The 24299-nt window shown below is 46.0% G+C and overlaps 1 protein-coding gene across 1 annotated transcript in view; it reads left to right on the top strand.

Annotated features, from left to right (window-relative positions):
• LOC142587196 (proto-oncogene tyrosine-protein kinase receptor Ret-like) overlaps positions 1-24299 on the top strand; it is a 352467-nt gene that overhangs the window by 251844 nt on the left and 76324 nt on the right. The window contains exons 3-5 of the mRNA XM_075698074.1: positions 7513-7809; positions 14699-14946; positions 20638-20800. Of these exons, the coding sequence (XP_075554189.1) occupies positions 7513-7809; positions 14699-14946; positions 20638-20800 (708 nt within the window). The remainder of the gene's footprint in view (positions 1-7512; positions 7810-14698; positions 14947-20637; positions 20801-24299) is intronic.

Raw genomic sequence — 24299 nt, 5'->3', positions numbered from 1 at the left:
ACCACAGAAAAGTGCATGATCTGTCTTGGCCGCGAAACTACCAGCTTTCATCTCGAGGCCAACGCAAACGCCAACTCATGTTTGGAAAAGTACGCTGGGTATGAGTAGGACTACGTTCTTCCGATGTCCTATTGCCTGCAATATGAGCTGCAACGCATGAGCCGTGGCCGGGGTGCTCTCTGGGTCGGCTTTATTTACAGCAGATCGCATCTCACCAAGACCGTAAGTAGTAATCCTATTAGTATTGAGCAATGTAGCGACGCACCGTATTTCTGAAGTCACGTTTATTTAAGATCTGTAGTGTCAATCCTGAGACTTCCGTTGCTTCGGCTTTATATGCGACATACTGCAGTGTCATTTCACTGTGCTATGGCGCTCGTTTGTCAAGGTCGCCCATGAGCATGATGGCATGACGACGACTGTATGACGCAGACTCAGTGACGACAATGGAATGACGTCACGACGGCACGATGACAATGAGATTACGAATTGTTTAACGATGATAGCGTGACGACGACGACGCGAGAAAGTGGGAAGACGACGAGTACATGACGACGATGACGTGACGACGATATGACGACAACCGGATGGCGAAGCCGGAGTGACAACGATGGCACGACCGCGACGGCATGACTACTATGGTATGACCACGGACGTATGATAGCGATTTTCTCACGACGCAATGACGACAATGGCATGACAATAGCGACGTAATTAGGATTGAACAAATTAAGTAAACTCTGGGGTTTTACTTGCCAAATCCATGATTTCATTGTGAGGCACGCCGTATAGTGAGAGACTCCGGATTAAGTTTGACCACCTGGAGTTTAATGTGCATCCAATGCATGGTACACGGGTGTTTTTGCATTTCACTGCCATCGAAATGCGGTCGCCGCAGCCGGGATTAGATCCCGCGCCCTCGGGCTCAGCAGCGCAACGTCATAGCCATACGCCGGCGTGTCAAGATTCATTGAGGACAGCATAATTATGATAGAATGATGAAGAACGCATGGCGTTGATGGATCGACGAATCTGGTATGATGACGGCATGACGACAACGGTATGACGACGACTCTGTGACGAGGACACAGTGACAATATATGTAGTGGGATGTCGAAGTTACGAAGTGACGAAGATGGAACAACCTGGACGACATCACGACGACGGTATGACAGCGAATGCTTGACGACAACTGTATGAAACGACACAATGACAACAATACAAAGAGTATATATGAGGACAATGGAATGATGAGTATTTGACAACAATGGCGTGACGGCGACTACATCACGAAGCATGTATGACGACGATGATATAACGAGAATTGTATGACAAAGCTGAAGAGACGTCGATGGCACGACCACAACGGCATGACGACCACGGTATTATGACAGAAGCCTGATAGTGACAGTGTAACGACGGCACAATGACAACGATACCATAGCGGTGGCATAAACACGATTGAATGACGACAGCATAATTACGATAAAATGGCGAAGAGTGACGTCGATGGAACGACGCAGGTGGACAGCGAAGACGGCACGAAGTCAATGGGATGACGTTGCTAAAATGATGATGATCATGAAACGGCAGTGTGACGACAGCGGCATGACGACTATGTATGATGACGACTGTGTGGCATGACGGGAGTCGGATCACGAAGTCAAAATGGTGACGATGAAACAATCTCTACGGCATGACAACGAATGGATGATGACCACTGTACGACGACTACACAATGACGACGATAACATAACGGTATGGGATCAATGGGATGACGACGAGTGTATGCCGACAATGGCGTGAAGACAACTGTATCGCGAAACCTGTATGACGACGATGGTTTGACGACGACGGCATGACAAGAGTCGAATGAGCAAGCTGACGTGACGACGATAGAACAACCACGTCAACATCACGACCACGAACACACACCTAGTGGCCCGAAGTGGTAGACAACTTGGCCACAGGGACGCTCGCGCTACTCATAACGAGATTATTAAATTTTTCTACATGTCTAGAAGGGTCTTTACACCCTTTCACCCCAAGTTGAATAGGGCGCAAGCCGTTTCGCTTAGACTTCTACAGACCAGCACATGTGCGTGTCTGTCCGTTCTCCACGAGGCTTACCCCGACGTATATTGCTACGACGCCTGCCCGTCCTGCGGGCAGACCTCCACTCTAGCGCACATGCTTTGGGAGTGCGGGTGGACATACCCCAAGATCATCAAGGAGGAGTGGGACTCGCTTCTGCGTAGCCCCGCTCTGGACAAGCAAATCCTGGCTGTCCGGCGTACCCGCGACCGGGCCGGTGGGCTAGACCTGCCGGTCCCGACGTGGGACTAGCCGGGTGCGCGACGAGTTAGCCGGGTGCGCGACGAGGCGTAAGATAGATAGATATAGATAGATATAGATATAGATAGATATAGATAGATAGATAGATATAGATAGATAGATATAGATAGATAGATAGATATAGATAGATAGATAGATATAGATAGATAGATAGATATAGATAGATAGATATAGATAGATATAGATAGATAGATAGATATAGATAGATAGATAGATAGATATAGATAGATAGATAGATATAGATAGATAGATAGATATAGATAGATAGATAGATATAGATATAGATAGATAGATAGATATAGATATAGATAGATATAGATATAGATATAGATAGATATAGATATAGATAGATAGATATAGATAGATATAGATAGATAGATATAGATAGATATAGATATAGATAGATATAGATATAGATAGATATAGATATAGATAGATAGATAGATATAGATAGATATAGATAGATATAGATAGATAGATAGATATAGATAGATATAGATAGATATAGATAAATATAGATAGATAGATATAGATAGATATAGATAGATAGATAGATAGATATAGATAGATAGGCAAGCGGGTGGGTGGGCAAGCTAAAGACGGATGAAGTAGGCAAAGAATGTTAAACGCGTTAAATAGTGGAGAGAGTTGAGTGCTAATACACTGTCCCGCAATTTCACCGAAGATAGAGAGAGAGAAAGATTAAAAAAAAACCGAGAATAGTAAGTTTGGGCAGTGGTGCGTTGTGACGAAGCCTGCCGCGCTAAGGGGTAAGACGTCGCATTGCTAGGCGGGCCAGTGTATTATCGCTCTACGAGGAGAGTATATAATGGAAAGCACCAGGGTATGTGCATTGCTAGGATGTCGAAACCCTCTACCTTTTTTTTTTTTCGGGAGCGCAGCAAGTTAGCGCCACCAGCTTGATTCGAAGAGCGCTCTCGCCATGGCTCGCGCATTTCAGCGCATACTGAACGCAATAGTACACCTGCGCAAGATAAGTTTTGTGAATATGGGCACAGGCGTCACCGGAAAACTGCGCCCGTTGTGTGACGGACAGTATAAGTTTGCAGAGACAAAGCTGCAATGCATACATAATGTACATGATTTTATTTGATTTTTCTATTCTACAAGCGCCTAGAATCCTCCTGGAATAAAAAATTGACAGTCACTTTAGCCTACGCTAAAGATAATAATATAATATTTGGGGTTTTACGTGCCAAAACCACTTTCTGATTATGAGGCACGCCGTAGTGGAGGACTCCGGAAATTTTGACCACCTGGGGTTCTTTAACGTGCACCTAAATCTAAGCACACGGGTGTTTTCGCATTTCGCCCCCATCGAAATGCGGCCGCCGTGGCCGGGATTCGATCCCGCGACCTCGTGCTCAGCAGCCCAACACCATAGCCACTGAGCAACCACGGCGGGTTCCTACGCTAAAGAGGATGAAGGCGAAAAGCCTGCGCGCTCACGAAAGATTCATTAAATAATTTGACATTCTCCTTGGAATGCGTTGTTACTTCCTATTGCGTCCTCACACCAAAGGTCGTGGATTCAAATGCCTTAATTAACTATATCTTAATTAACCGTACCTTAACTAATTTCGCCCTAATTAACACCAAAAGTAGCGGGTTCGACTCCCACCAATGGTCGTGTGTTCGATCATAAATGGTGGCATCATCAGTTTTGGTGCCGTTGAACTTTGGTCCCACCAGAGGTCGAGGGTTCAGCTCCCACCAAAGGTCGTGGGTTCGAGTGTCTTAATTAACTTCGCCCTAATTAACACCAAAGGTCGTGAGTTCGACCATCAATGGTGGCATCATTAATTTTGGTGCCGTCGAACTTTGGTCCCTCCAAAGGTCGAGGGTTCAAGTGCCCTAATTAACTTTGCCTTAATTAACACCAAAGGTCGTGGGTTCGACTCCTACCAGTGGTCGTGGGTTCGACCATCAATGGGGGCATCATCAATTTTGGTGCCATTGAACTTTAGTACTACCAAAGGTCCAGCGTTCGACTTCCACGAAAGATCGTAGGTTCGAGTGCCTTCGCCTTTTATTAGCTTTAAGTATTATTATTGTCAACTTCATTAACTTTAATAAGTGTTAACTATTATTAAGTTAACTTCGAACTTTTAGTCGTGAGTCAGCGCTCGTGTGTCGTCTCTCTTCTTCGTCCGTGTTTTTAGTGCGCGCTGTAACCAATAATAATGCAAAAATAGGGAGGCTGACCAAGAGTTTTGCCCTTTCTCAGTGTGGTTTTTAGATATCTGCTGATTTGCTACAGGAAAACTTCTTTTTTAAACTGTCATCTTCTTTTCCCTCAGTCGCTTCTTTTTTTATACGTTGCATAAACAACAGCAGTATCCCTGCATGGTTAGTTAGCTGACACCCTGCGCTGTATACGCAGGATGTCATTCATGAGTAAACTTCCACACAGAAAAAACGGAATCGAGAATCGGCATTGGCGATATCGTGGTCCCTCAACCGCTTGGCGGAATTTCCATTCGTAATGATTTACTTTAGCAATGGAAGCAGGAACGACGGCAAAGTTTATCTGCATTGAACTCTGACCAAACGCTCTGCGTCCATATTACAATTTTAAATCATGACATATCAATAGTCCACGTAAGATAGGTTTCTGCCAAGCTTTTGCGATGTGGTGTGTAGACGAAGACCAAGAAAAAAAGGCTGGCTGCTTCGGCTTATTGAGTAATAAAGCGAAGAAAACTCTGCACCGTTGATCCAGCGCGGATGAATCGAACTGTAAACGCTTTGACTTCATGAGCACAGTGTTACAGGCTGAATCAACAGGACCAATCAACTTCTGAGTGCTGGTGCCTATGGTTCCGTCGCAAACATAAAAGCTTGCAGCAACTACTACTGTTGACAGAGCGCATAGCTCTCGTTCGATTGCGATGTATATATATATATATATATATATATATATATATATATCCGCATGACAACGACCTGATCACTACCCCGGTCTTTCGCCTAAGCTGCTGGCTCAGTACCACGGACCCTATCGGATCGTCGCCGTACGTCTGCTGTAAACTATGTGGTCGAACCCATGACTCCATCTGACGACCTGTGGCGGCGCAGTCGTGAGACAATGCACGTCAACCGGGTTAAACTGTATTATGATCCCCTTATTGTGTCGTCACCGTGAGTCGTCAGGATGGCTACTCCTCTCTCGTGGGACCATTGTGAGGAAGAAGATAGCACAAGCTGTTACTGCGGCCGCAAGGTTCCTGAAGTGAGAAAGACAAAGACCAAAGGGTCGGTGTCGCTGTTCTTGCTCGCGCTGGCGCTTGGCTGGAATTGCTCGGCTGCTCTCTGCGCTGTACCCGACGTCGCTGCGATTCCAGCTAATAGTCAGTAAACCTCGTAGAAATGTATATACATATTGTGCTAGCAACTGAAGAGACAGAGGCCAGAGTGCGAAGCAGCGATTAGCTTCGGCTTCAGACGCTTTTTGACCGAAAAAAAAAATATCTAGAAAGTGAGCGTACTGCGTGCTAAAGATGAAATCGATTTTTTTCGTTAGTTACAACCGTAGGAAGCAAAACAGGCAGTGAAGCCAGAGAAGGCATATGGGAAATTAATTTTGATGTTAAATTGAAGGGTGAATGAAAAGGTAAATGAAAGTTGACGAAAAGACAACTTGCTGCACGTGGAAGCCTGGCCTGCACTATTCGTGCGGCGCCTTATGAGTTCGGCTACCACTGCGGCCATCCTCCCATCTACTTGCTTGGGTACTTGTGTAAAGATTGGCCCTGGGAGTGTTATACAGTGCCTCTCACGGCGATGGCGGTGGATATGGCCTGCGCCGCCATCGACGCCTGCGCCGGCATGCGTCTTGTTCTGAGGCTTCTAAATAGATAAAGTGCCCTGTAGTTGCCTGAAGCGTGAATAAATTGAAGGGTTGACACAAAAACGTTGTTGCTTAGGATTTTCGCTTTAGCGAAACGGAATTTTGTGCATTCTTGGGGTTCTTTGTGCATACCTGAACGCGCCTCAAGAACCGCGATGTGTGATAATTTAATCGAACCAAAACGTCTAAACAAGCATCCTAGGCAGCTTTATGTTTGCATAAATGACAAGCTTTTTGCCACTTGCTTATAGTAGCCAATGTTTCTGCCTACTGCTACGTCACATAGTCCTCGACATACGTTTTAAATAAGGGGAGCTGCCGAAAAACGGTGAAATTGTCTTTCTGCATGTGCTAATTCTAGTTATCTCTTCTACTTGTGTTTGTTTGTTTGTTTGTTTGTTTGTTTGTTTGCTTGTTTGTTTGTTTGTTTAAATCACTGGCGTATTCCAGGTTAAAGCACAAGCATATTCGTGTTGGTGGCTCAGCCCATACAATAGTTGGCAGGCTGACCAAGTATTCGCTAAGCGTTTTATTCATAAAATCATTTTATTATTGGCAAGTCGCCCGCTAAGGATACGTTTCCTATCAAAATTGGATGTCTCCTGTTATTACGAACCACTGTAGCGTGCCAAACGCTTTCTAAATTCGGGCCCTGGTCTCGTATTCCCAAGAGCAGAAGCCAACCAACCGTGATGGTGAACATATTAACAAAGGAGACGGGCCAATGACAAGGAGTTTTTAGGTCAAGGAAGAGAGCGAGAGAAAGCCTAGCTGTCTGTCTCATTGATTGATTGATTGATTGATTGAGTTTGCAATTAATATTGTGAAGATCTAATATCTTCGCATCTATTCCCAAAAATTCTCTAACGAAAGCGCCATACACCATTGGTTATCGCCATGGTCAGGACCGCCGTGATCGTCCAGTTATCAAGATGATTGCTACATTTGTTAGTGACGGGCATCCGAACGCTCGCAACTGAGAAAATTTTCTTGCCTAGCGTAATTGCTGTGCAGATGGGCCATCTATAACGAGATTGAACGCGGGATTGAGAATCAAGGCCCGTATTCACGAAAAAGCACTTATGCTGGAACTTTTCTAAAGATCAGACGACAGTCAATCGTGGTGCCGGACATGTTATTAGCGATGGCGGAAGGGCTAATGGCAAACAGCACTCAAGGACGAAAACTTTTGCGAATTCGGCCCCACTTTCATGCCGTAAAAGTATCGTGCTTCGTTGCAACTTCTTATAGACATTCTCTTTTGTTGCTGTCTTTTCTCCGCTTAGCTCGACCAGCAAGCCGGCCAGCGGAGTGGAGCCTTGTCGTCGAAGCTCAAGTCAACGACGCCAATGGGACCCCGAACAGTAGCCGGGCACAACTCCTCGTCATACTGCTGTCGAAAGAACAGCAATCCAAGGCATGCACGTCCAGGCGAAAGATTTGCTTCGGTTTTGAAGAAGGCCTCCGATTTGAATACTCGATCCACGAAGTGGCCATTGCCGGCACTGTGCTCGACCTCGTTAGGCCGCCAGCCACGCGAGCCCTCTGCCCGGATTTGGAACCAACGTACGCCGTAAGCCAAGGTCAGTGCCCTTTAGAATAGCGTGAGCAAGACTTAAAAAATAGCAAAAATACTTTGCCGGCCTCTAGGCACTGGCCCTTTACACTTGAGCTCTGTTACCCTTTCGCTCACCAGTCACGACAGTGCATAGAAATGGCTTAAGTGTATCTGGATACATAAGAGAGATTTAGATGCAGCTTATGCACGCTCCAGAGCCTTGGCCTTGTCAAAAATAGCGCTACAGCAGCACTGCACGTAAGCAGAAACCATATTCTGCTTGGGTTCTTTCGTAGGTACGACCGTCAATGTCCACTAAGGCTTTCCGTTTGGCTGTTAGCCGAGTAAAACGTAATACCCGAGTGGAAAGTATAAAAAGGAAATTCGTAACCGGCCCGTAACACTCCCCTTCCCTCTTAACACCCCGATGCTGTTCTCGTACTCTTATCAACACCGCCCCACTCCGCACACACATACACACACGCGCGCAGGCACACATTCTTTTCTTTCTTGAATAAGATTACTGGCTAACGCTGCTACCAACTTGTGGCAGAGTGCTGCTGGAAAAGAATCGTTAAAAGACAAAGGCATTTTTATCAAACTCGCTGCACTTGTGTCCAAAGTAATCTCTCTTTTTTGTATGTGTTTTTCTTCCACAATAGCTTGCGTTTCATACGGTAATTATTTGGATGGCTCGTCTTACTTTAATAATCAGTCATGTTGCATATTAAGTCATGTATGCGCGGATTTTCAGATTAGAGGAATTTCGTGGTTCTAGAAAGCTTTCTGGATAACTGGCCTGTGCTAGTCAATGCTCGCTCAATTTGAAACAGAGCTTAACTAGGATGCTTGTTTAGGAACGTCATATGGCCAAAAGTACAGGCAACAAGAACGCACGGAAAGGTCCATGTGCCGTTGGGCACCTGGAACTGAATTCAAAAAGCTTTGCATTCGTGAGTGTTGTTTGCCATTGGCCGGTCGCCTCCGCTAATATAATGTCCAGGATCAGAATTGGCTGAACTTTTTTTTATTACGAGGACACTTTTTTTTTCTCGACACTAAATTAGCGAAGGCGAACGGCCAACGGTAAACAGCAGTTACGAGCGCAAAGCTTTGTGAATTCGGTCCCAGGTTCGCACGGAAAGGACACACAAGACACGCGGACCTTTCACTTCTTTCTTTTTGCTCAGTAAGCGCGTTTCAATTGAACGTGTACAGCCAACCAGCCCCAACCTTATCCCTTCTTTGAGCGTCGAGCTCTAACAGCCCCTCGCCCCCCCCCCCCATAGTGTCACTTATTTTTTTTCCATCTCAATATCAATTGATGTCCCCTTATTACACTCAATTTTCAAGCCCACTTCAGACGACCGCCGTACAGGTGCCGCTCTCGTACGCCTTGCTGTGGCTCTTGCGAATGACCTGATGCGGCGTCCCGCAGTGCTCTAACAATTCGATAAGCTTCAGAGAGGCGCAAACGGAAGTATCCTATAGAAGGTGAAGATTAAACGGGGCAAATGACATCCAACGGCCTAAGTACGACATGCCCTACTTTATTTTACGTGATTCTAATGCCGAACGAAAAGTCTGGCCGCTGCGTGACGCTTCCCGAAAGTACAACTGGAGCCGGCACGGTTCGAGGTAGTTGGCCCTAGTCCCGGGAAATGCTGCTTGCAGCCCTGGGGTGTCGTTCAAGGCGACCTGTTCCATCCAGCTGAGCGGCGCCGGATAGGCACCCATCGGAGAGTAGAGCCTATTGAGTGTCCCCATTGGCCGAACATGACGCCGCTTGCACGGGCGCCCTACGATTGGGTGGACATGACTGCACCTGTACGGGCTCGCCGATTGGATGAACATGACAACACCTGCACGGCCTCGACCATTGGCTGAAAATGATGTCACCACGACGGACTGAAGGGGGTATAAGCCAGAGAACCATCGGGAAGAGAGAGACGTTCTTCTTGCCGCGGGCCGCAGCGCCCGATTTGCTGCCGGCCGTCGATGACTTTTCACTGTTATTTCATTTTGTTCTATTCCTGTACACAATGTAAACAAACCTTCATTTCTCTAAGTTCCCTGCAATGTCGGCCAACTCCCGCACTGAACTACAAGGTCAAGTAGTACGTAGAACATACATTTTGGGAACGTTTAGTTGATAGTGTGACACTGGGAAAAATTATCTGACTTAACACAACCTTGCGAAATTAAAACCAATATTCAGCGAAGCTATTAGTTTGGGTACGCACTCCCAAACCTAATCCCTTTTTAAACACACTCTATCCCCATAACTTATCTACCAAATACACCCAAAGTTCTCTTTCGGCAAGAGTACTAGTCTTCCGACAATTAGTACAATTTCGAGAATTTTGTGACCCCCTCACTCGCCCTAAAGCATTCAAATCTCGCCGCCACGTTCTCGAAGGTGAGGTTTCTACCCGACAAACCCAGTAGTTTTCTCGCGTTGCTCATATAGAGCCTCAAAACGGGCCCGGGTTATTCTACTAAGTCTGCGAAGCCAAGTGTGGAGGCATGTCACCAGTGCAATAAAGTATGCTAAACGGAGGTGGCGGAAACATAGTCGTGAATGGAAAGGAAGTGTGATGGAAGGATGCAGTAGCAAAACATGCACCGGAGTCAGCCTCCAATAAATTTTGCGTTGCAATGGTTTTTTCTTTTTTTTTCTTTGCGCGTATCACTTCCGAAATAAATGTTAAGGGCAGCACCATGCCGTGTGCACGTAAATTCGTAAATGCACACAGGGCTGCGATTTTGTAGTGGTGCTAGGCAGGTTCTTTGTTACTCGAGGGTATCGTACCTAATGAGATTAAAGACGTGAAAATAAACACACAGGAGACTGTCCTGGCTGTAGACGTTTTACATCGTAGCGCACTACAAAGCCTTCGGAATGTCATGGTAATCATCAAAGTAAAAGTGCGATCAATGATCCCTACAGGCAGCAGGAGCACTTTTGGCATCATTTACGACGTCAACGTTTCCATTCCGCCCGACGACTTGCCAATATTAATAAAGTAAACAACAGAAGGCAATCTCACCACGCATCTCACCATATTCGGAAACATACGCTGCGTGAAGTTTGTGTTTGAGGGAGACTGCCCTCTCTCACGTCAAAGTTGGCCATGTCCGCCATGCAGTTTGACCTTACATACCGAAGCCCCTGCAATGTCACAAGTGCTTCAAGATTGGCCATGTAAAAAGCGTCTGTGTGAACAATGTTCTGTGCCCGCGGTGTGCTGAATCCCATTCAGAAGACGCCTGCCGCGCGACTGTCCTGAAGTGCCCTAATTGCCGCGTGGTTCCCACGAAGCCTCATCGAAGGACTGTCTGTGGGTCCGGAAGGAATTCACAGTTCTAAAGTGCATGGTTCACGATCATTCCACACACAGCGAGGCTGCCGCTACACTTAGGCGGCGACGGTATCTCCACCGAAGAGCGCAACGAAACGCCGCACCCAGCAACACGCCGTCTTCCGCCAAAGCGACTGCTGCATCAACATGGAGCGCCACCAGGAAAGATTGAACGAAAACGAAGAAAGTGGCAAGACTCGATCATCCTGCAGAGTGGCCCGCACTTCCAAGCGCACAACCTGCCACGGAGACTTTGAATACCGCCGCCATCGACGACCGCTGATGCAACGCCGCCTGATAATCGCCAGGTTATAATAATGTTGCGGTCACTGATGAATGCTATGCTTGTTCTACTCAGCAACATGAAAACCCCGTCGGCGCAGAGCGCGCTGCAGGGGCTGGACACCCTGGGCCCAGTGCTTGCGGGCCAGATGCCATCATTTCGACAGGAAATCGTCTCTTTCCATGGAACACCAGAGGACCTAAGTCTATTATGTCCTACTTTCGTCTGTTTATATTCGTGAATGAGTTTCCCATCATCGTCATTTGTGAAGCAAATCTGTCATCTTCGATCAGACTGTCCGGGTATATGAGTGCATTATGTCCTCCACCCACGGCCAATGCAGCAAGATTATTGTTTCCATACGCCGTGATTTGACATATGCTCATTACCCAGTGTATTCTGACAGTGAAAACCAGTACGTGTGTTTCACTGTGAAAAAGAGGAAGATCCCTTTCACAATTCTGGGAGCCTACTTATCACCATCCAGTCGTCTAAACTGCAAGTGTTTTCGGGAAATTTTGACAAAGACTCCACAGCCGTGGATGATCACTGGATATTTCCCTGCCCACCACTATCTCTGGGGGAGCTCCAAGATTAACTCGAGGGGAAGAAGATTGGTGTCCATTACCTTTGAACGAAAACTTTGTTAGATGATGGAAGCCCCACCTAACTGCGAGGAACAGCGTATAGCAGCTGCCTCGACCTTATATTTGTTTCGCGCTCCTTTAACAGAAGGGTTCAATGGTTCTCGAACTTGAAAACGCGGGAAAGTGACCACATCTCCACTTATCTCACGAATGAGGGACTGACTAACTCCAAGTTCTCCGGAGCCGTCCAATGCATCGACAGGCCGAAATTTAAATCAATTTTGGAAGACGGCTGTCGAGGCGACATACCATCCAGCCTAGGAGACGCAATAAAAGGTGCTTTACAGGTTGTCACAGATTGGATTTTGCAAATCTCCGCACGCACCGAATTCAACATCGAGCTAGCCAAACTTCGGGAAATTCGCCGGCGTGCGGAACGAAGGTATAGACGCACAAAGTCCACTCATGATTTGAGATTGGCTAGATGCACACAGAATAAAATACAACGTCTTATGGATAAGCTGGCTTCACAACGATGGATGTCTTTCTGCATGCAAGTCTCTGGATACCCGAAAGTCTTTTTCTCTTATATGGAGAACTGTTCGGGGCCTCCGTACAACCACTCGACAGCACCATCCATTCATTTCCGTGGCTCATTACCTACAATCTCAAAAGTACATCTCAGAATTCCGGGACTTCAGAAAAAGTCAGATCTACCACCGTCTGCACTAAAACTATTGAGCTTACTCCTGTTGTGCGAGAGATAGAGTACCCACGTACACATCTATACTGACGGATCGACTATTATGACCAGTTCTGGCGGTGCTGTGTTGATGCCGACGAGAGGAATAACACTGTGATTCAAAACGTCACATGTCACAACGTCCACGGCTGCAGAACGCACGGCTCTGCACAGTGCGCTTCAGTTTATTGACACACAGAGAGTCCTGGTACATGGGCCGTGTTTTCCGACTCGAGACCGGCTTTACACAGCATGCAGTCAGTTCTCCGACATCGAGCTCCCGAAGAGCTAACGTACGAAATTGTCAAACTTCACTGCGACGTCAAACAGAAAGGCTGCGAAATTATTTTCCAGTGGCTACCTAGCCATTGCGGGATCAGTGGAAATGATCAAACAGACAAAGCTACCTGGGAGGCACATCAAGAACAACAGAGCGTACCCATTCCTCTTTTCAGGACAGACGCTGCAAGGCAGCTTCGTCACCTGGCACGCAAGTTCTCCTTAACAGAGTGGAACACGCTAAATATATGGCGCACCAGGTTGCACGAACTAAACACTTTGCTCCGACTCCGACCTCCACCCGGGGGCTTCAGCGACGAGAGGCATCGCTTCTATACTGGCTATGGTTGGGAGTGGCTTTCACGAAGGCGTATACACTAAAGCCCCTATAGTATACACTACTTTGATTGGAAGGACCGACAGTGCTGCGCGCGACGTCTGCGGCGGCGAAGAGAACATTGAACATTTATTGTGCCACTGTCACCGATTTCAGTCGGAAAGACAAACATTATGTATCGCATTGCGACGACTGAACGATCGATTGTTGTCCGTGCAGGCGCTGCTTGAAGACCGTCCCCATCGCTCTTCGGCCTACAAAGCTGTGAAGGCACTTTTGTCTTTCTTGAGGGCGACTGTCCTATCTGAACGCCTTTGACTTGCTCAGGCGCTCCGCGTGCGTCAGCGAGCTCACCGCGGCTTTCCTCCCCCTTCCCTCTCTCTCTCTATTTCATCTTTCTATTCCCTCTTTCCCGTCCCCTAGAGTAGGGTAGCCAACAAGACGCATTTCTGGTTAAAATCCCTGCCTGCTCTCTTTATTTCCTCCTCCTCTTCCTCCTCCTTCAGTGGTAGAGTTCGAGGCCATTGCATAATCACTGGATCACGCAGACTGCAGTACACACTAAGGGTGAAAAAATAGCAAAATTTCCGTGGTGAATCGAACGCGAATATTCGAGAAAAACGGCCGTCGAATATTGAGTCGAATAGTGAATATTTCCTGATTTATGAACAAAGCGAAATATAAAGGACGTGTGGAGTCCGTCTCGTGATAAAAGAACGCTTGTTTGCATCATTCGATACTTGCGACGCCGTGCATAGCTGGATGTCGGGTCGAGTGAAGAGTTCGTGAATGAGAAAAAACTGAAGGGCACAACGTCACAATGACTATATAAAACACGGCGACGTTAGCCCGCCACCAAATGCACGTAGAGTATATTGTGTTAGTGCGATGCACATTGTTCTAAAGAAATGCAAATAGGGTCAGATTGTCCAAGCAATAAATTGTCCTGAATAAATCGAAAAAATAAGTTCGTAACTGCTTAAAAAGGTGAGGCATCAATATCGAACGATTGGAAATTACTGAGCACAAGTTAGGTACTCTATATGCGTTTGCTCGTCAACTGATATGTCCATAAACCACGGATCTCCTACTGCAGAGTCATTCAGAACAATCACCACTTGCACCTTTCTTTCTGTAGTCTACAAAAAGTATTGTTAACTGTTACATTCGAAGAGAAACACAGGTTCGAAAACTTCGAATAGTTAATTCTCGAACGGAATGCGAATTGAGCAGCAATAACTATTTGACTCGAAATTTTGAATATATGCGCACTCGCAGTACAAGCGTATTCAGCCAAAGCTTTATTTTATTCTGCTCGCCTTAGACGCTGACAAATGGCTGGCCTTCGATACAAGCTCCGGCCAGCTTCGCTTGACCCGGTCCGTCTCGTGGAGCGAGTCGCCGGCCTCGACGAGCTCCGTGGTGATGGCTAGGCTTGAGTGCTCACTTCCTGGGCAACCAAACGAGACAGCCAAGGTGTCACTTGAAGTCGAGGACTTGGATGACCAGCCACCGAAGGCACAGAGAAAGAGCAACCTCGTATGCCGAACGTCAGTTCGAAGCCTCCACAAGGTACGTGGTGAACGTGTCTCCTATTATTATTTCAGCACTAAATATGTGTGCACAGGAGATGTCCTCGTCATTGCTGATGGCGGCTACTCCGTTTCGCTTATCATACAAGAAACAGAAAAATTATAACCGCTTCGAAGAACTAAGAATATAATAAAAACAAAGAACGCGTAATGAAAGCCTGGGACACGTATATACATGCACGGCCTTCGAGCAACGTTTAGAACGGGGGACCCTTCACAAGTCGCATATGTGGCTCTTCGCGGATCCACGTGCGTCTCGCGGCCAGCTGTCTGACAGTTCAGCCGTGCTACACTTTTCTTTGTACACGCCGAGCACAGCATGTGTTTTCTTTTACTCAACTTGAGACAAATATTAGTGCGAATAGCAGTTATGACTTAGAAAATACATCGATCGTGTTTACACACTGGCTCAAGCACGGCCAAAGCGCAATGAAAGTATCCCATCAACTATATCTGGAGTACTGTGCCGAATATCTTGCGGTGTCAAGCTCAGGGTTCTAGCCAATATGCCACGGCCGCTTTGGGTAAGCGAACAAGTAATGCTTGCACTGGGCAGTGAGGGACGCCGACGGTTCTCCTTCGGGCTTATCCCGTGGGTCGCTGCGTTGGTCGAGGAGCCAGCAGTTCCAGCATCCTCGATGCCCACGCACTGCGGCGCTCCGTTACATCGCTCCACTGATTCTCATTGAGCTATAGATACTCGTGCTGTCTGCAAGATTTGCTGGTTCGTGACAAAAATTTGCACCAAACTGTCGCCAGGAGTAAAGGTCAACACCGTAATCGACAGGACACACTAACCACGCGGGTCTTGCATGTCCACCCTACTTGCCAAAGGTCGGCGCTATATTGAAAGCCTGCATCTTCTGCTGCGCGCAAGTTGTACACTCCTTCAGTTTGCGGGGAGCCTCCTAGCGTTGTCCAGGCGTTTCCTGAGGTGCTTTAGTTGGCACTTGAGTACCCTCAGAGTTCCTTAGAAATACCGGGGGGAGCTTCCAAAAATCACGTTTGGGATTCTTGATATGCATCGAGAAGTTGGATGCACATAATAGCTGTTCGCAGTAATTGACTTAAGATAAAAATTTCGCTGGAGTCACAGGCCTTTTTTTAGGGGGGAGGGGGGGGGGGGGCGCCAGTTATGCTAGGAAGCCAAGCTAGAGTATTTTATCAAAGCGGCGATAAGAGTCAAAAGAGGGTGCTTATGCAACTTGAAAAGCATATGTATTTATGTGTCTCTTTTATACAGGGCCTTCAAGGTTAAACTAAGAATAATTAAAAAAAACGCGATGCTAGCTACGAAAAATCTGCTTGCACAGGTGGTTTGTGTACACGGCGGACAACATTTCCGCGAATGACTCAAGTCATCAACGGCATAATTATTAAAATCTCCTTAATTATCTTTTTGCTATCATGGTTATGGTATATGTTTACATTTGAAACATCAAAAGATTCGTGTTTAACACAACTTCACTTTGTTTGATTCTCCAAGCCAGTACTCAGAAAAACGTCTTACGCTACAAATTGCTTCTAAGAGGAATATTTCAGCCAATCCTGATGCTAGATCTATCATAGCGAAACCGGCAGGCCTATGGCAAAGACGAACGAAAAGCTTTGTGAATTTGGGCACGTGCATCTGCGGCAAACTGTAACCTTTCACGGTCTTGCGTTTGACCTTGGCTTCGAAGAAATGCTTCACATTTAGAAAGTCCGTCGTTGCTTGTTTTTGCAGCCGATAGCAAGAGCGCAGCTGCTATCAGCTTCGCCGCTATCAGCTTCGACACACGCAATAAGCCACGTCACAACGAGAGCTTGACGTTGTTTCGAGAACCATGGCCCTGAATGCAAAATTACCTGAATGAGTCTCAAATTTGTTTATGAATATCTCAAAACAGAAGCGTCGCAGGCGAAATAAACAAAGTGAAATTCTCTTCAAATAACATTGCCTTATATAGAAGAGGAGGAAAACAAGAGGTAAAAGACAGAGGGGTTAACCAGATTAAGTGTCCGGTTGGCTACTCTGCGCAGGGGGATGGGGTAAAGGCAGCAACAATTAGAAAAGAAGAGCAGATAAAAAGAAGTTGCAGTTTCGCCCAAAAGGTGAAGCATCGATTGCGATAGAAAATTAGTAGAGAGCTATACGAAGTAAGGATAGTAGTTTTATCGACAGTATAAACTTGTAAGCATTCGCTTACTAACTAGATTAACGAGCATGGTGTCACGCGTGCACAAGCAAACATGAACACATCTTACTAGATGACCGCGAAAACTCGCTTTCAAAACGCTGGAATGAGGAAGCGCGGCAGCAGCAGCGAGCGAATTTACCTTCGTGTCGCCTCTCGTTTCAACGCGAACTAAGCGGCGAAAACACAAGGCAAGCGAAGCCGTCGGCGCACCTTGACTCTGTACTCATCGCAGAGCGCTTTCAAAATAAGGCCCGCGCGCCAGTGCGCGGCCGCGCCATACCCAACAGCCACCGGAGCAGAGCACCCCATCTCCCTCCCTTCCCCCCGGTGCCTTGCGCGCGGCGGAACACTGCGCGCGACGACGATGTTATCACCCTTGGACTTTGCACGGAACATCATGGCGACGGCATAAATGCGCCTGGAGTGTCCATATAATTGCTTTCGCAATAAAGAAAGAGCGCACCAGTTCGCATACTATTGTTTTCGATCAGTCCCATCGCTTTTAAAAAGCACACTATCGCTTTTAAAATGGTTCGGGCCGACGCCAGCTGGAGCCAGAGTCCAATAATTCGCTTCCATAAGGGGATGGTTGTCAATCCTCTCGAGCGTAGTGCTGAAAACTTCTTTTGTGCACTGAAACGACAATTGCACGGAAGATGCGATATCGTCTCTCTGCACCCCCAAACTTCACGTTCTGGACTTGTGACCATTCCTACGAGGAAGATGTAGGCATTAGTAAAAGCCACTCCTAGCCATAGACGACAAATGAGAGTTACCGCCCGTCATAGTAAGCCGTGGGGAAGACGCAGCTTTAGATGGGGATCCAGGGAAGAAAGGCGCCGGTTTGTTATGTCTGCCGAATTCCACTGGGCCAACGTAAGCTCGCGAGCAAGCGCAAGGAGCTTTGCCTCTGCGTCTGTTCTTGACATCGGGATAGTGACGCAATCATCACTTTCATGCGAATATCGAGCGGCTGCGTCTGATTGCTCGTTTCCAATGATACCGCAGTGACTTGGCAACCATTGAAAGACGATGTCATGTCCATTCTCAACTACCTCATGGACAATTTCTAGTGTGTCCGTGACAAGTTGTTCGTGGGGCCGATGGCGTAATGGTAGAAAACAAACCGTGCAAGGGGCTGTCAATTGGAATCGCAGAATATGGATAATTTCTGGAGAGTTCCCCGATTGATCAATTGAAGTGCTACATGCAAAGCATGATTGTCTTAAAGTTTCAAATATAAACGTATACCACAATCGTGAAAGCAAGAAAATTATTTCAGAAGTTCTTGTTATGTATGTGTTTGGTGACCTTAATTCGTCTCAAAAATTTTGACCGCAGAAGCGCATAAACCGCCCGTTGAAGCAGATTTTCCGTGGCATAGCGTTAAAATTACTGTTGCTTCAACTTTGAAGGCCCTGTATATACGTGGCCTTTATTCTGTTCAGTATCTTCTTGAACTCTGCATCATCATGTGTCTTTTAAGTACTTATATATTCATTTTACGTTAGAAAGGGCTGTCGGCGCTACTTACAGATCCCATCTAAAAGTCAGTTAATAAATAACATCAATCAAACAAAATCGGCGAATCCAGTATATGGTGCGAATCTTTAGTAAAATGGTTTCATTTTTGTCGTTATGAACGCGTCAGTCTATTCATTTCTGCTTTAATAACAATTAGTCCCTACCGCACGTGACACGGATGTGTGTGCAGTAACTTCCTTTCTAGCTGGAACACATTTCGTTGAAAATAGGTTTATCTTTGATGTTCTTTTTTTCTTACCTAAATCTTGCAAGCTATTGATGTCGCTCAATATCGCCGGGAAAACGTTGCTGACTTCCTCCAACATTTTCAGTAAATTCTGGTGCCTTGCATTCCCTCTTACGCGAGTGCATCTGGGGTCAGCGAAGTTCTTGGCAAGCGACGCAATGCTTGCGTTTCTTTATCCACATACTAGCTTATACAAGTGCAAACCGCTTAATTTTTAATAAAAGCAGATTTGTTATAATTGTGGAATGTAATACTGATGACTGATAAGCGCGTTCCTGGACAACAGCAGCGATATAGATTACACAGAAGCACAACTACATCTGCAGCTTTATTAACATATTTCGACACTGTTGTGTGCATGTCTTATTCTCGTCTGTCTGTAAGACAGGCTGCATGTTGTTATGCGAAGAAGCGTGGCAACGCATAGTGCTGGCAAAAGTAGTAGATTGAAATGCTAGCCAGCAGCTTCTAAGTGTCTCGTTTAAGAAAATTCATCGTGTACAACTTAGCGGGATATTTGTTTTAACGCGACAGCGTTAAGGGCCCTGTGTCACAGAAAATCCGGCATTTGCGTCCAGCGTCGGACGTCATTTCGGCAAAATGATTTTTGAAGCACCCATACTCAGGCCCTCGATGTGGCGCAAGGAAGCTACTGAACTCAAACTACTGAATTTCTCCAGCTAAAATACGCACGAAAATCGTAAAGTATAACTTACACGCAACCTACAAACATAATAGCGTTGGATTGTAATATGACTATGCGAGAAAACATAATTATGTTACGCTAAAACTCAAAGGAACCCCTTTTCCAGCGCTTCTACTATTCATAGGCCGGCCACGGCGTACGTCATTTCACGGAGGGGAGCGGCACTCGCGGTTCCTTGCAGTACCTCCAGATGGCGCTCGGCTCCGCCGCATCGCGGTCCACACCAGAGGCCGCGCTTCTACCAAAAAGCCTGCCTTCGTGCTTAGCGTTCGCGGCCAGTGTTTCCCGATAAACGTTGCGGTTACATACGCTCCAGTTGCCGGGAAGCGTGAGAAGCAGTCAGGGATCTTTGAATGATATCGCGTTACACTCTTAAAGGCTAAGCTTAAGCGTTCTCCATCCTTTTTCTTCTACACTAAAGCTGACGTCGCTGGCGCCGCATCTTCATGACATCGGGATCCCCACCTTGTTCGCACATACAAGTTCCCCATGACCTGTCTACCTTTACTTTCAGCTAAACTAGCTTATCCCTGTACATCTATTTCTTCTGTCTCTCATGGTTAAACGGTGTAGTGAGTACGTCCGGACGAAGCGCTAGCTGCTCTTATCTCTGCCTTTCCATTTCCTCTATTTAATTTTCCTTCTTCTCTATTTTAATGACAAAGATGGCACCATTCACACTGCCACTTCTTAAATGGTTGCCTGCAATGTTTCGTTACAGTTATTCGATATTATCAGGAGCTACTTTAGTGCCAAGAGTATGTGTTGCATACCGGCAAACTTAAATCAGTGTAAATGTAAGTTTAAAACTTAACCTGTATAATTTATTTCTTATGAACAGATTGGGGAGCCGAATTCGCAAAACTGTTCATTCGTAAATGCTCTTTGTCATTGGCAGGTCGTCTTCGCTAATGATATATCCCGCGTCAGTATTTGCTGATATTTTTTCTTACGAACAATTCTAGCGTCAGAGCGTTTTGTGGCTACAGGCCCTGATGTGTCGCATCCATGCAGGGCGACATACTCGGCTGCACTATATCTGTGCTTGACAGAGATTCAAAGGACGCCAACAATTTAAAAGTCCGGTTGGAACAAGATGTTCGAAACCTGTTCGAGCTTGCTGATACACCGTTTCAGACTTTCATTAGAGACAAGAAGATGACATTCCTTAACGCAAGTAAGTGAGACAGCGTTACTTGCATTTGTGCTTTGCATTTCTTGCGTGTAAGAGCAGAATTTGTGCAATTAACAAGCCTTGCATGTTCTCTACATGGCACGCATAAAGGTTCTGTTGCGATAACTATTCTGAGCAGTTGGCACTTATTTATGAAACCGAATCGCATGGTGTCAGTTTGGAGTTAACAAGCTGCAGCATTTCGAGCGTTGTCATGACGCGTTATATCTTCGTCTTCGTTATATTCGTTCAGAATATAAAGAACGTACTCAGTCTTTCAACCAAGATTCAGAGGGATAATTAAAAAAGAAACACTCAAATATTTTTTTCTTTGGACCCTATTTATTCTGCTAGCCAGGATTCAAAAGTAGGTAAGCTAACTCATCATTAAAACTCTATTTCGAATCACTCCTGATATACACGAGCCACTTCCTGCCATTTTGTTTGCTGAGTGCTAAAAAGAGGGAGAGACAGAGAGAAGGTATTTAAACGCAAAGCGTAAACAGCGTGCCCTCGTCCTTTGTTCCTATGCGAAATGTCATGTACTTCCCAGTCTTCTGTTGCAATGTACGTCTTGATTTTGCACGCTTTATAACTTGTTGCTTTATTCGGCTAATTGTGGCTGTTCATTTTAAATACTCGTGATGCACCACATGCGGAGTTCAAGTTCACAAAATTAGCCGAGTTTTGGGCCCGCTTACCATCTATGTACCACAGTGTAGCATACTATCCTGGGGGCGGACTTGCAATGAACAACGCTTTCTTACTCTGAACGAACTGTTCTTGCCATTATGAAAGATCAAGGCGTCCCATACAAACAGAGAAAATAGAGTCATCCTTACACAGAAAAAGTGTGCGGCCTATTCTTCGCCCAAATAGGATGCATCAACTGTAAATAAATATCGAGATGGAGCTATAACGTGACTTGGTCTCAGTTACACGAAATCTACAGCTTGAAACGGTATCTAAATTACTTCGATCGGTCATCCTAGTGAATCCTCAAATTGGAACAATTATAACCAGTTGGATCCCAATCATAAAAACGTTTATAAAGGTGTCTTCACATGCTTGATAGGCATCTAAGAGTACCTCGACCCTGGCCATATATACTTACATAATAAGGCGCATTGTAATCCCTCTTTTGAATTCCGCACAACAAAGCTGTTTTAGAGCCATTATACCGGGTGTCCCAGTTAACTTGGACCAAGATATAAAAAAAGAACAAACCAAAAGCTCAACAGAAATCGTGCCGACTGCATAGCAGGCTTAAGTCGTGTGTACTTACAGCCAGCATTTTTTTTCATCACAATGTATTCATTGTTTTAATTAGTGAACTTTGTAATTATTGCTTGAATCGCAAACATATCAATTACAAAGTTGTAGGGCACCTCAAATAACCTCCGAATCAAGCATTTGCTTCGTGCTCATCTTTGCCTCGTTGATTTTTCTGAGAAAGAACAACCACCGCGTGAAATATCGAAAATACGAAATAGATACGCGATCGCGCGCCGCTACTCAAGCGCTCCCAAGCGAATAGCAACGGATACACGGGTTTACATAGCGGCGGCAGCTCGATACAGAGCTTCACGCTATGTGATGGTCGCGGCATAATGAGAACACGCCGCTGACACATTAGAGACTTTTAGCGTGTCCGGTATTCCGGCAAGTGCGGGTGGTTTGCCGGTATAGCGGGGGCGTAAACGTGAGCGGCCAGATTGGTGGCGCCAGCTGGTGGTGCAAAGCTCAACCACACAAACACAGAGCTAATTACTATATTCTGCTTAGCTGCAGGGGTAAATATTCGACAGTGGCGTAATCGTGTTCACAATTACGCCGCTGCCAAAAATTTGCACCACTAGCGAAGCAGGATATAGTAGGTTACTGCAGTTTTAGCTCTGTGTTTGTCTGGTTGAACTCTACGCTACCAGGCGGCTGCAGCGATCTAGCTACGCCCCCGCAAATCCGGTAATCCGCTCAAACCGCTCCCGTTGACCGGAATAGCGGACAGGCTAAAAGTCTCTATTAGCGTAGCGGAGCCGGGGGGGGGGGGGGGGGGGGGGGGGGAGTCTGCAGCGAGATTCCAGCGTCGTCGGCCAAAGCTGCAACAGCACAAGTGTTGGAAAGAAGCAAGCACTGTATTAAATTGCTTCAGACGGTGGCCTGTTTGAGCACGTGCTAGACAGTGGCAGTGGAAAATAACCGCGCAGAACTGGTGTAAAACGTGACTGTTTAACTCACCTTCATGATGTCACCCTATGCTTAAAGAAGCTTGCAACGAAGAAACAGGAAAAAACTGCTTTGTTTTGCCTCTTTTCCGGAGTTCAAGAGGCAGAAAGGGTAAATGGCTAAACCAGTTGCACCTTTGCACGTTTCTTTGTGAGCGGCTGAGACGCCTTACGTGCTTTTGGTTTATCTTTTATTGAAATAAACTCCTGAATAGCTCGTTTCTGTTCTTCCGAGAGCTGCCTTTTTCTTTTTTGGTGCTTTTTTAGGCACTGTTTCTTTTTTAAACATTGGTTGAATTTCTTTTGTAGCTTTATTTCATGATACGCGAAGGTTAAAACTCTCTCGAGTGCCTTATGATCGAGCACAACATTTTTGCGTCCGCAGATGCTGACGCTTATCGTACCAGGCTAGTTAGGTCGCGAAACCTATCGAGCCATCCTACACGATGAAATCTTGTACAATATGGCGATAAACGAATGCAGCCGTATATCTTTGAAATGTTGCCTGGAGGCGCTTGAGTAACGGCGCGCGTATCTATTTCATATTTCGCGGGCTTTCGTTCTTCCTTGAAAAAAAAAAAAAACCAGGCACACTTCAGCACGAGATAAATGCTTGATGCAGAGGTTATTTATGGTGCCCTACAAATTTGTGTTTGACATGTTTGCGATTAAAGGAATAATTTAAAGGTTCACTAAGTAAAAGCAATTAATACTTTGTGATGTAAAAGTACTGGCTGTAAGTACACACGACTGCCGCTACTACGCAGTCGGTCCGATTTCTCTAGAGCTCTTGCGGTTCTTTCTTTTTTTTTCATCTTGGTCCAAGTTAACCGGGACACCCGGTGTATGCTCCCAATGAGTAGTAATTCTCGCACGTCTAGTACTGTGTATGTATGTAACGGTATCATTAATTTTTACTGCGACTGTAGTTCAAAACTTAGTTTGCTGCTTCCGTATTTTTGTTAATAATAATAATTGTGGGGTTTCACGTGCCAAAACCACTTTCTGATTATGAGGCACGCCGTAGTGGAGGACTCCGGAAATTTCGACCACCTGGGGTTCTTTAACGTGCACCTAAATCTAAGAACACGGGCGTTTTCGCATTTCGCCCCCATCTAAATGCGGCCGCCGTGGCCGGCATTCGATCCCGCGACCTCGTGCTCAGCAGTCCAACACCATAGCCACTGAGCAACCATGGCGGGTCGTATTTTTGTTACGCCGGCCGTTAAGCTAATTGCTCACCCTCGGCTTCGCCCTCGCCATGTGGCTGAAAACAA

This window comes from Dermacentor variabilis, chromosome 1 (genome assembly GCF_050947875.1).
Source record: "Dermacentor variabilis isolate Ectoservices chromosome 1, ASM5094787v1, whole genome shotgun sequence".
Classification (NCBI taxonomy): domain Eukaryota; kingdom Metazoa; phylum Arthropoda; class Arachnida; order Ixodida; family Ixodidae; genus Dermacentor; species Dermacentor variabilis.
The sequence above is the reverse complement of the archived record's forward strand: the minus strand, read 5'-3'. Positions and strand labels throughout refer to the sequence as shown.